A 12,386-nucleotide genomic window follows, 5' to 3' on the forward strand; every position below is an offset into this window, starting at 1 on the left:
AGCATCGCCATCCCGGCCCGCAACCGCCTCATCTTCAGCATCCTCGACCAACTCTTCTGGTCCAGCCACAGAAACAACCAGAATCACCACATCAGACTTCAACTACGCTACCTTCTGGTTCATACGCACCTCACGCCTTAGGCAACGGAGTTATACATCATCAGCACTCATACGGCCCGCCATCAGAGCATTCGTACTATTCATCTCATTCCTCTTATAGTACAGCAAGCGCACCCAGTCAGTACTCATCAAGTGGTAAGTGCGGTGTATGGGGTTTCTTTGGTGTTTCTGGTATAATGGTATTCGCAGCAGCAGTGACAACAATATGCTCTAAAGGTTGCTCCGGTTAATCCAAGCCACACAGGCTGATTCATGTTCAGGACCACCAGAAATGATGGCTACAGCCACGCAAATGCAGCGGCCGTATCCTCCAATTTATCATACGCCCCAATCCAGCTCGCCTGCTTCAGTAGCTTCCCAAACACACGAACAGCATAATCGCGGCATATACACACAGTCGCCCCAAATGGCCTCGCAAATGTATGGCTATCCGCCATACTCACCCATGAATCCAGTGCAGCCTCCACCCTATGGACCGAATACATCCCCCCAACAGCATCCTCTTACGACACAGCCACTGATGGTGCCCCATCCAACAAGCACTGCGCAGTTACCGCATCATCCGGCTCAGGCTCCAACAGGGAACCTGTCAAGTAGTCCAAATTCAGCTGCGGCACAACAGCCAACGCCCCCTCAGAGAACGATGCTAAACCCCCCTCACTCAGCAGCTAGTGGTGCACCTTTGTCAGCCAGTGCTGTTCACCATCAAAACTCTAATGTCGGGGCCAGCTCTAGTGCGGCACCAGGACCAATCCCTGCCACAACCCCCCTGGTTGTCCGACAAGATAGCAATGGTGTCCAGTGGATCGCGTTTGAGTACTCCCGGGATCGTGTAAAGATGGAGTATACAATCCGCTGCGATGTTGAGTCGGTTAATGTGGATAATTTAAGCCAGGAGTTCAAGACTGAGAACTGCGTTTACCCTCGAGCCTGCTGCAGCAAGGACCAGTACAGAGGCAATCGGCTGGTCTACGAAACTGAATGTAATGCTGTTGGATGGGCCTTGGCGGAGCTGAACCCGGCACTGAGAGGCAAGCGTGGGCTGATTCAGCGGGCAGTGGATAGCTGGAGGAATAGCAACCAGGACCCTCGACTTCGAAGCCGGCGTGTGAGGAGGATGGCCAAGATAAACAAGCGGCAGGGGATGCCTGTGCCTCCGCCTCACATGGCGCCTTCCACCCCTGTTGGCCCTGGGGTGCCAAGTGCTAGTATGCCCGCCCCCGGTCCCCGTCCCAGCCTGGGGCCATTGCCCATGGGCCCGCCTCAGCTACATCACCACCATGCCCAGCCAGATGGAAGTGCAGGCCACGAAGAAGCAAGCGGTATGTTCCACCACACATGATGTGCTTGTCCCTGACACTGTTTGAATGAATCGACGGTGCTCATGTCGGTTTGTCTTGTATTGTTTGATATTTTTTGCCATGTCTAAGTAGGCAGATCGCCACCGAACGGACGTGAAATTGGTGTGCTTTCTTCCAAGAGATATGGATACCGTACCCCATGTATTTCTATTTGGTCTGGAGAGGCTCTTGTCGGTTTGTTGCTTGTTGTTTTGCCCATACCCGGTTCATGTTTCGCCTGTTATGCTACGTTGACGCTGTACCCCGCTGTGCTTTCAAACATGACGTGCCACCTGCAGTTTTGCGTAGGCTAATTTATATATTGTCCTATCATACATAATAGGTACCACTGACTATACGAACGGTACCAGTCGTCCACCTGTCTCGGATGGTCTGCAACCCGGACCATCGCCAACGGACATCCGCACGGCGCAGGTGTTCCATGGCTATCCTTCCTATCCGACCCCCGCGACGGCCTCAGGGGGACCAAGGGGTCCCTCAATACCACCACTACTCCGAGATAGTGGCATCGGGTCTCTCGGGCGCCATCCCACCATTGCGACATCCTCGAACCGGATCGAAGAAGTGGACGATGACGATGACGAGCGCAATCCAAGCAGCAATGCGCTCTTTGGCACACTGCCCGAGGGCAAACGCCGCAAGTTCATCCTGGTGGACGATAACCAGCGGGGTTGTCGCGTGCGAGTCAAGGTCATGCTGGACCAGGTTGATATGGACGAGCTTCCAGACTCCTACAGGATGTCTAATGCGGTATACCCCCGGACATACTTTCCTGTTCAGATGAGGGACCCGGGTCGAGTCGTGCCTGGGAATCGATATATCAAGGACCACGTTGGGGTGGATGAGGGTGACGATGCCGATGATGATGACGACAGCCCGACCGTTGGAAGGATCATGGTTCCTGCACCACAAATTGATGGCGAGGGAGAGATCGCGGTTCCCCGGCTGTCCCGAGGACGACGGAGAAGAGAGGTACTCTTGAATGACCTGGGCTACCGAATGAGTTGGAGCCAAAGTCGAGTGTTTGCGGGGCGGATGCTGTTCCTGCAGCGATCTCGTGCGTGATCTTCCTTTCCCTTACATCCCTTGCGTCGCCTGCATGTTGGCCATGCAGTCCCCACCTCGGAACACCGTGAATGTGACTAATCTTTGACCCGTGTCGGGAATGTAGTTGACGCGTACCGAAATAAGATGCGCAGCACGATGCTGGCGGCCGGCCAGGAACCGACATCCATTCCCCGGCATTTCGAGACGCGGGCGGGCAAACGACGATTCCTCGAGCGTAAGCGACGAGCGGCTGGGGGGCCGACTCGGGGTGCCGGTGCCCATGGGGTGTCTGCCTCGCAGCGCAGTGCTGAAGAGGTCGAGGCTTGACCCATGCAGCTTGGAAATACACCATCTCCTTCTATTTTTATTCAGTGCTACCGTATCCCTGAAGGTATTGTCAGGGAGATGTTTACTTTGACCATGTCACTCGTTTCTTGTCCCGGTTCGCCTGATCCTTCTGCCGGGTTGTCCCTCAGGGTTATGCTGACGGGGCCGACAGCGATCATGGGCCGCTATGTAAAGTAATAGATATCGGGAGGGAGTCCAAGATGGGGGAAGGGGATATGGCGGTCTGATGGATCGGGCGTTGGATTTCGATGATGATTTTCGTTTTTGACATGATTATGATGATTTGACGGCTGCCCTTACTACGAAAACAATATGATGAATGACTGATGATGAAACTCTGAATGTGAATGATGGTATTGTGGTTTTGTTCCTTTTCCTTCTTTTGGTAATGGTGTCAATGGTGTCAATGAAACCCCAAAGAATACGGGACCAAACAAGGTTAATTGGTTGCTGCCTGCCGCATTCAGAGCATCTGGGCGGGCACGTGCAACCCCGATTCCGATTAGGTCGAAGCGGCAGTGGACCAACCGGGGAAAGACCCTGACCCGATGCGGCTTAGTGGCTGCTGGACCCTGGCGTTTAGTACGACGTTTGGCTTCCAATTCAGGGCACAGTTACATACACCCGCTCCATACAGCCATACACTATACAGTACAAGTCTAGTGGTTGTCGGGGTCACCGCCGCTCTCCCTCCCACCCATCCCTCCACCAAAAAAGTAACTTCATCCATTAACCTTTTTTTGCTCGTCGCCATGGAAGCTGGGGTTCTTTTTCTCCACTGCTTCTATGCCGCATGCAGTCACTTTATCTACTACTACCAATCTTCCGACTTCCATCCATCGACTGCCACCCACCCTAGGACCGACTACTCGTTGTTTCTCTTTCATATCCGCCTTCTCCATCCATCCTTTACCCCCTCACGTCCCGAATCCAAGACACCCCGAAACTTAGTCTAAGATCCGGGTTTGCATTTCAAATCTGATTGAGTTCGTGGCTGCGTTCCTTTTTCTATTTCGGCGGTATGCTGACAATTGCGTCGAAGAAAATAGCCCGTCGCAGTTCACTGGTCCACGATATTCCGCCCATCCTTGGGTGAACTTTCACGGGATCGTCTGTAAACGACGAACCGTGGTTCCGTCGGGCTGTCAGACTTGTTCTTGATTTAGAAACAACACCCTGCGACGGTTAGGGTGCCATACTACTACTCTAACCACCTGCCTGCCGGGAGACCGCTTTTTCTGCCCTTGCCTCGTTCGTCTGGCTGTCTTACTTGGGGTCTTGCTTGGTGCTCTCTTCCTTCCTTTCGCTGCTTTTACTAGTAACTCTTCCTCATCTATCGCCCTCTCTCCCTTCGTCGCCAGTTAGCTCAGAACCCTATTATTATACATATTCCGTCTCCTATTGCGATATTTCCTAACGATCATTCACAAAGAGTTCCTTGTCACATGTTCCAGCATGGCCGGCGTGAACCGGTCCTTTAGTTACAGTCGCGGCGACGATGCGTTGTTGAGAGATGATGAGCGAGAGATCTTACCCCTCCGATCTGCAGAAGACGGTCTCTACAGTACATCATATGGCGACATCTCCCCGCTATCTGCTGGGTTTCAAGCGCAGACTAGGCCATTCGACCGAGGTCTGGTGTCAGTCCCGGAAGGTCAGAGCCTGGAGCGCCACATGACCTCGACGCCGGGGATGGATAATCTAGGGCCGGCCTCTGTGGGTGGCGGAATCAGTGGTATCGCTCTTGGCGTAGCCAATTCTAATAATCGCCAGAGTGGAGTTGACGCTTTTAGGGAAACAGATGTTCCAGTACGCAATCTCCCTGCTGAACGGGATTTCAACACCACTGGCTCCGATAATCCCTATATACCTGCTCCGCCCGATGGAGACATCCATCCGAATTCGGAGACGATGAGGTATCGCGACTCTTACAGCTCGCATACCGGGCTTGGTGCTGGCGCGCCTTTTGCAGAACATAGCACGCCGGGAACTACGCCATCCCAACGTAGCTTCTTCGATAGTCCGTATCAAGGTGTGGATGCTGGACCGTATCAGCGGCATTCGGCTTATAGTTCTCACGACTACCCGCTTGTCATCAATCCGGATGATATTGCTGACGATGGCGATGATGGGTTCCCTGTCCACCCCAAGGGAGTAGCGGACTACAGATCGAACGGAAATGTGCCTGCTGCAGGTGTCGCTGGCGCAGCGGCTGCCGGGGGGCTTTTAGGGAAGTTTCGGGCGCTTTTCAAGAAAGAGCAGCCTAGTCCGTATTACGATTCTGATATTGGAGGTGGGTTGGGAGGAGCCGAAAAGGCACAAGGAGGTAGGCACATTATTGGAGGCGGGAGTCGCAAACGCGGGTGGATTGTTGGGCTCGTATTGGCGGCAGTGATCGTGGCAGCTATTGTCGGGGGCGCTGTCGGTGGTATTCTGGGCCATCAGGAGCATGACGGCGATACATCGTCATCATCATCATCGGGCACAGGGTCTGGTGGTTCGGACAAAGGAGATGGGCTGCTCGACAAGGATTCCGACGAGATCAAGGCGCTTATGAACAACAAGAACCTCCACAAAGTGTTTCCCGGTGTCGACTATACCCCGTGGGGAGTGCAGTATCCGCTGTGTCTCCAATATCCTCCGTCGCAGAACAACGTTACGCGCGACCTGGCGGTGCTCACGCAGTTGACTAATACTATCCGACTTTATGGCACTGACTGCAATCAGACTGAGATGGTCCTCGAGGCCATTGACCGCTTGCAGTTGACTAAAATGAAGCTCTGGCTGGGCGTGTGGATTGATACCAACACCACGACTACGGATCGCCAGATTAGCCAGTTGTATAAGATCGTGGAAAGTGCAAACGACACCTCGATATTCAAAGGAGCTATTGTGGGTAATGAAGCTCTCTATCGAGCAGGCTCGGACGTGGCGAGTGCAGAAACGAATCTAATCGGCTACATTAACGATGTCAAAGACCACTTCAAAGAGAAGAACATTGACCTCCCAGTGGGCACCTCGGACTTGGGCGACAACTGGAATGCACAACTCGTCAGCGCAGCCGACTTTGTCATGTCGAACATTCATCCGTTCTTCGGAGGAGTAGAGATTGATGACGCCGCCAGCTGGACATGGACATTCTGGCAGACGCACGACACCCCACTCACAGCCGGAACGAACAAACAGCAGATCATATCAGAGGTCGGATGGCCGACTGGTGGAGGGAACGACTGTGGGTCCGACAACAAATGTGAGAATGACAAGCAGGGCGCTGTAGCGGGCGTCGATGAGCTGAACCAGTTCCTGTCGGAATGGGTTTGTCAGGCGTTGGACAATGGTACAGAGTATTTCTGGTAAGTTGCAGACTGCTACAACTGTAGGACGTGGCTAAGATATATGCAGGTTCGAGGCTTTCGATGAGCCGTGGAAGGTCCAGTACAACACGCCCGGTCAGGAATGGGAAGACAAATGGGGGCTGATGGACTCGGCTCGCAATCTGAAGCCGGGCGTCAAGATCCCTGATTGTGGCGGCAAGACAATTACGTGAACGCCGATACGTCTCTAGACCTGATGAAAGTGATGATGGATGAAATGTACACAACATATCCGACATACATCATGTGTTATGATGCATTACGACTGATCGATTTCTGCTGTGCTTCCTTGCGGTGTTAGAGCTTTGACCTGGGACTGTATTCTATTGAGCTGGTGCATGGGTCGGCTGCCGTCGTTCTTTGCGCGGCATTCCGACGAGTGTCACGACGCCATTCTACGCGAAGTGCTATTTGGCGTGTTTGTATATAGCGTGAGCGTGTGATCCACATAGGGCTGACAATACGACCCTTGTTGCATGCATGCCGATTCGGCATTCGGAGCGCATAGCGTAGGCGTGTAGCCAGTAGATGGTTGTCACCATAGCAGCCATTCACCACTATTCTATGGTGAGAGGCAACCATCCCCATCTAGATGATATGATACTCCCTACTACTCCTCCCCCTCCTTCTCCAACGGATAATAAATCCGCATATTCCAAAACGCATGCTCCTGCGCCTCAAACAGCGGCAACCTGACGGACCCCCTCCTCTTCACAAACGCACTCACCACCTCCGACTCGACATCTTCCAACGGTCCCCCAAACACAAACGCCGGATCCAGCGCCAATAACTGCTCAAGATGTGTGCGCTCCGCGCCAGGACAGAAGAGGAATGTACGGGGAGTTACTTTATCGAATGCGAGGGGGGACTCGAGAACGGTGATGTCGAGGGAGGACAGGAGGGCCGTGTCGAGGGTATTGAAGACAGGGTCTTGAGCGTAGGTTTTTATTGTTGGATCTGTTGATTGAGAATGAATGATTAGATGGGTTATTGAGATAGACAGGATATGAATAAACTCACCAGAAGAAGAAGAGGAAGAGATAGAGGCAACAACATCCACCAACGCCGCCAACTGATACAGCGAAACTAATCGCCGATCGACCCATCCTCCACGAAGGAATCCGCTCGGACTGCCGAGACCGATGCAGATGATGGAATCAATCCCTAACTCAGTATTCTTATTCTCTATTGTTGTATGCGATTGTTCTGTATTATCCGTATTCGACTCTCGTGATTGTAATTGAGGGAGGAGGATATTGTGAAGCGTCCTCCCCACCACATCGCACGTCGATGATTCTTTCCATGTGCGTTGGATGATCTGGGTGAATTGGGATTTGAGAGAGTCGAGGGTGGTGGTGGGTGGGGCTTCGGCGGGGTGGAATGTTTCTGTTGTTTCTGATTCTTCTTTTGTTGGCGATTGGAATTGGGACTGTGATTGTTGGTCTTTGGTTGTGCGCGCACAGCGGCGCGCTTTGCCGCTGGTGGTGACATGCGTCCAGCCGGTAGTGGCGTCGGTGATTTGGAGTCGTTTTTGCGCTTGCAGGGTGTTGTTGGGGTGAGGGTGTTTTTTGCGCGAGGTGTGGGGCATTTTTGCTTCTTTCGTTTTGTAGTAAGTACTTTTGGGTGCTGGGTTTGAGGGGTTGGTGAGTGGGTAGGATTAATTGGTGTGAATGGGTTCTGGTGGTGGAAGGAAGATGCATGAATGAATGGCAGAGAGAATTGAATGCGACGGAGGGGAGGGGAGGACCGGCGGGCGGTAAGTGGGTGGGTTTGATTGGTGGGAGGATCCTAAGTAGACACGCTTATAAGGCGGCATAGCCTGGGCCCATCATTTGCTCCCCACCATCTATCTCCACCAGTATACAATATCTTCGAAAGCTTATTGCTTCATTTCTGTATTAAGTATGTCCAACACGGAAGAAAAGCAAAACGTGCAGTCTGTTGGCTCTGGGCCCCAAGTCAATATCCTCTACTCAGCCCCTGGTTTCGCAGTACTCGATCCAGACACTATCAAGACAATGGCGAACCCCAGCAATACCATATTCAGCTGGGGCGGTGTACAGATAGTGAAGATATCTCCTGAAGTTGCGGTCAAATTTGGCTCTCATGTCACATTACACGAGGCTAAAAGTATGTTGTTTGTTAATCAGAATACAGAAACTGTACCAGTGCCCAAGATTTTTGCCTATTACTCTTATGGTCCAATCGACCGGGACATCGGGGATTATGGGAGCTACTATGATAATTATATCTTCATGACTTATGTGGAGGGCCAGGGACTGGATAAGGTCTGGGACACTTATGATAGTGTGACAAAAACTCGAATTGCCGGCCAGTTGAAAGGGTATCTCGATGAGCTTCGCCAGATTGAGCACAGGAATTACATAGGCTCTGTTGATCGTGGGCCGCTTCCTGATCCAATTCTAGGAGAACTTGAGTACAAGGGTGGGTAGTGTCACCAATACCTGTCACTGATACTGACGCTACGAAGGACCCTTTGATTCAGAAGACGACTTCAACAATGCAATTATCAATGCATATCAAGACACGGCACCAAAACGTCATGTCAAGAATGTCCTGGTTGGTATGCTTGCGTCTCAAAAAAGACATAATATCGTGTTTACCCATGGGGATTTTCGTCATCCCAATATCATGGTTAACGATGGGAACGTCACTGGAATTGTAGACTGGGAGTTCAGTGGCTGGTTCCCTGAACACTGGGAGTTTGTCAAAGCTCTCGCGGTATGGCAGTGGCAGAATGATTGGACTGGATATTTGGCAAAGATTCTCGAACCGTATTATACTGAGTATGCGGTGTTTTTGTTCTTTCATGAAGTTCTCTGGATGTAATAACCGTCGTTGGGTCTGTAAGCCTGATTGGAAAGAAAGCTGTAACTATTGGACTAGTCCCGGTAGACCTGGTGGATGCGAAGTTGGAAGACAATCTCGTAAGGACCTTGGACAATTTGAAGAGGTAGTAGCAAGCCATAACAATTCTTATTGTGCCAAGTTCATAGCTTTTAGATATCGAGATCACGTGGTGTTGTCGTAGATGATGTCTTCCTGAGCCTAGATCATGATCAAGCCAAGGACATGCAGCCAAAAACCAAGCATGAGGAAGAACAGCGGATAAAGACATTACCTACAATAATCCCTGCCATGCAAGCTTGATCACGGCGCTTCAAGTCGGACCAAGATGCGTAGCCTATACTATGGCGGGGTTGGGCGCTTAGCTACACATCAACATATGAGCGGGCTGAACACCAACAGTATCAGCATTCGTCCAACTCACAACACAAGTTGCATGGTATATTCGTTGGAAATAGAAGAAGTGATTATCGTACAAAACAATGAATGCAAAGTATTTGGTTGGTTTTGGTGTTCACTTAATGTGATTGGCTATAGCAAATCGTGCCCCAACACATCCAGAATTGGGGTGATAATGCGAATCAGCGTGAAGGTTGACAACCATTAGAAAGTTCCGTAGTAGCGCTGAGACGGGGCTATACTAGCAGAAGGAGATATTTACCTAAAAAACTGCAACGAGACTAATGGACAGAAGCTGCATGCGATCGTCCCGTCACACTGCGATCACCTCCCCATCGGCCCCTCTGAGTCGATCTCTAAGCGCCCTGCCCGGATAGCGCCCGTCGCTCCCCCTCTTCTGCTTCCTCCTGTGCCCTCTCGTGCCCTCACCCAACCCTTGCTCGGCGCTACCAGCAGCTTCCTCTCCGCGAATGACAGTCCAGAACTGCTCCCTGTCGCTGTGATGTCTCTTGCAGCCCGCCTCCCTGGTCTATCCACCCAGCCAATCTGCTTCTTGCAATCCTTCGCGCGCTCCCCAGTTGTAGTCTAGTCTGATCCAGTCTTGCTATCAGCTAAACTTCTGCCGTTGGAACCGTCACTCATCCCATCCCATCCCCAATCGCCGCTGTCCCCTGCGGGAGTTGTCACATCGCACATTGCGCTGTGACTCGTCCATATCGCTTGCCTTCCCCGCTATGCCGGTGGCCGTGAGCGCCATTGCAGGAACCGGCCATGGCCTCTTCGTCTCGACTCAAAAAGTCATGGCAGCCCTCCCTCCCGCCCAGCTGCTGGAAGGCTTGGTTTCATGATGATCATTCTTCTTCCTGCAGTGCTGGATCGCTTGCCGTGATTGTTTTCGTGTGCCTCTTGATGAGTCGAGGTTGCTAGAGGTTATTTCTGTTCCATCTGACCTCCTCTGGCGCACTCTGTATATCTCCTCTTACCTATATCTCCTTCCTCTTTTGTTCTACCCACTGGTGCCCTCAGAATGAGATTCTTCAGCGACTCGATATCCCGCTGGACAGCGGCCCTCACCCTCCTGTGGCTGAGTCTGGTCAATGCTCACACCGTCATCACTTACCCCGGATATCGAGGTAACAACCTGCACACCAACGGTACGGTCGAAGAGACCAACGGTCTGGGTGTCGCTTGGAAGAACGGCTCCTACGTCTATCCCTATGGAATGCAATGGATCTATCCTTGTATGTATCCCACCATGCCTTGTCCATCTTCTCAAAGAAGGTAGCCAGCTGACTGTTTTAGGTGGCGGTATGGCCACCTCCCGCAATCGCACCAAATGGCCCGTCACCGGCGGTGCTGTCGCCCTTCAACCTGCCTGGTTCCGCGGCCATGAGACGGCCTTCGTCTACATCAACATCGGCTGGGGTACTGTCCCTCCCAACATGAGTAACCCCATGCTCTCGGTCTTTGAAATCGAAGGTCCCACCAACAACCCTTACCCCGGCACCATCTGTATGCCGCAAGTGCCACTGCCGGCCAATATGAGTGTGAGCCCGGGTGATAATGCGACGATTCAGGTGGTGTTGGCGGCGAAGCACGGTGCTGCTCTTTATGATGTATGCAACAGCCCCTCTATATATCCACATACATCGGATTGATACTGACTGACTTAGTGTGTGGACATCACCTTCGCTGAACCTGAGGATGTCGAGGAAGTGACAAAAGACAACTGCTTCAACTCGACAGATATTGCCTTCAAGTATGTCTTTGCCTCAAAGTCACTGACGACTTCTGGTGCACTGGCGCGGCTGAGTAGTCCCGGGTTGAACGCCGTGGTACCGGTGCTGGTGATGGTGTTGTTTGGACTGTTCATGATGTGATGTGGTGATGTATTCTGAAGTTGTTTTGTTCCCTGGTTACTCGGCACATACCTACCATACATACCCTTATACTCTCCTTATACCCATACCCCGTTTGGCTGTGAGCCGACGATGATTTCAATGTTTTGCAATGAAGTTGCATGTTTAATGTTCCATCATGGTGTTGTGGTAATATGGTACTCATTACATACTATTTTATATCGAATCAATCTCACATACCCAAAACCCTAACATCTACGACAACTATCTCACTACTCCTCACTTCTACCTCCTACCTACACCCTGCTATATAACTACAACCCCCTTACCACCCCCAAAATGACCTCTACCACCTCCCCCGGCGCCTCCTGCGGCGCCCAATGCCCCACCCCAGGAATCAACCTCACCTCCCTCAAATCCCCACAACTCGTCCCATTCCGCATATTCTCCAACGCCCCAGGCTCCTGATACACTCCCCAATCACTCTCCCCCGAGGCAAACGCACAGGGAATCTCAATCCTCCTGCCCGCAAACACCTCCCAATCCCACGTATATTTCCTCCCCGGCGTCGTCCGCACCCGATACCAATTCAACGCACCCTGGAACCCCGTACGCGCATATTCCCCAACATACACCGACAACTCCTCATCACTCATCCACTCCTTACTCTTCGATACTCCCTCCACATCCGCCTGCCGCATCATCTCCTCCACCGTGTCGGGCATACTCAACCCCACCGGCATGATATAATACCCAGGCATTCTGGCTAACTGTTCCCCCGTCCACGAGGAAATAGGTCCCATATTGGAAGGGTCATTCCCCTCCCAGCATCCACTCTTCAGATGAAAATACCCCCGTAGAAAATCGTGGAGACCTTGCGCGGGGTTCTCCATCTCTGGGCTGGCGTTTTCGGTGGAGTAGTGCCATTTATAGTGTTTTAGACCGAGGGTGCTTAGGTCGCTTTGTATATCTCCTCCTCCTCCTCCTCCTCCTCCTCCTCCATTTCTCTT

At 52.0% G+C, this 12,386-nt stretch overlaps 6 protein-coding genes across 6 annotated transcripts; 4 read left to right on the forward strand and 2 right to left on the reverse strand.

Annotated features, from left to right (window-relative positions):
• The first annotated feature begins 62 nt into the window (after positions 1-62).
• On the forward strand, positions 63-3,031 carry BO79DRAFT_77803 (uncharacterized protein). The gene is made up of 5 exons (XM_025689730.1): positions 63-255; positions 381-1,442; positions 1,804-2,538; positions 2,653-2,970; positions 3,028-3,031. Exons 2-4 carry the CDS (start codon positions 392-394, stop codon positions 2,853-2,855), a joined length of 1,989 nt encoding a protein of 662 aa, XP_025533770.1. The 5' UTR covers positions 63-255; positions 381-391; the 3' UTR covers positions 2,856-2,970; positions 3,028-3,031.
• Positions 3,032-4,113: 1,082 nt separating this feature from the next.
• Positions 4,114-6,642, forward strand: bgt3 (putative cell wall glucanase). Its single transcript, XM_025689731.1, has 2 exons — positions 4,114-6,229; positions 6,279-6,642. Exons 1-2 carry the CDS (start codon positions 4,332-4,334, stop codon positions 6,421-6,423), a joined length of 2,043 nt encoding a protein of 680 aa, XP_025533771.1. The 5' UTR covers positions 4,114-4,331; the 3' UTR covers positions 6,424-6,642.
• BO79DRAFT_212217 (SRR1 family protein) lies at positions 6,626-7,922 on the reverse strand. Its single transcript, XM_025683160.1, has 2 exons — positions 7,271-7,922; positions 6,626-7,207 (listed from the first exon to the last, which is right to left on the reverse strand). The coding sequence occupies exons 1-2, from the start codon at positions 7,836-7,838 to the stop codon at positions 6,861-6,863; spliced, it is 915 nt and encodes a 304-aa protein (XP_025533772.1). The 5' UTR covers positions 7,839-7,922; the 3' UTR covers positions 6,626-6,860.
• Positions 7,923-8,154: 232 nt separating this feature from the next.
• Positions 8,155-10,106, forward strand: BO79DRAFT_233790 (phosphotransferase enzyme family protein; the record flags this gene model as incomplete). Its single annotated transcript, XM_025684307.1, has 4 exons — positions 8,155-8,538; positions 8,587-8,695; positions 8,757-8,992; positions 9,810-10,106. 4 exons carry the CDS (start codon positions 8,155-8,157, stop codon positions 10,104-10,106), a joined length of 1,026 nt encoding a protein of 341 aa, XP_025533773.1.
• Positions 10,107-10,334: 228 nt separating this feature from the next.
• BO79DRAFT_184046 (copper acquisition factor BIM1-like domain-containing protein) lies at positions 10,335-11,618 on the forward strand. The gene is made up of 3 exons (XM_025680299.1): positions 10,335-10,758; positions 10,820-11,133; positions 11,191-11,618. Exons 1-3 carry the CDS (start codon positions 10,545-10,547, stop codon positions 11,395-11,397), a joined length of 735 nt encoding a protein of 244 aa, XP_025533774.1. The 5' UTR covers positions 10,335-10,544; the 3' UTR covers positions 11,398-11,618.
• Positions 11,619-11,648: 30 nt separating this feature from the next.
• On the reverse strand, positions 11,649-12,339 carry BO79DRAFT_249163 (alpha/beta fold hydrolase; the record flags this gene model as incomplete). The annotated part of the gene is made up of 2 exons (XM_025685760.1): positions 11,706-12,339; positions 11,649-11,672 (listed from the first exon to the last, which is right to left on the reverse strand). Exons 1-2 carry the CDS (start codon positions 12,267-12,269, stop codon positions 11,649-11,651), a joined length of 588 nt encoding a protein of 195 aa, XP_025533775.1. The 5' UTR covers positions 12,270-12,339.
• Positions 12,340-12,386: the final 47 nt, after the last annotated feature.

Source organism: Aspergillus costaricaensis (assembly GCF_003184835.1).
Source record: "Aspergillus costaricaensis CBS 115574 unplaced genomic scaffold BO79scaffold_70, whole genome shotgun sequence".
NCBI lineage: Eukaryota > Fungi > Ascomycota > Eurotiomycetes > Eurotiales > Aspergillaceae > Aspergillus > Aspergillus costaricensis.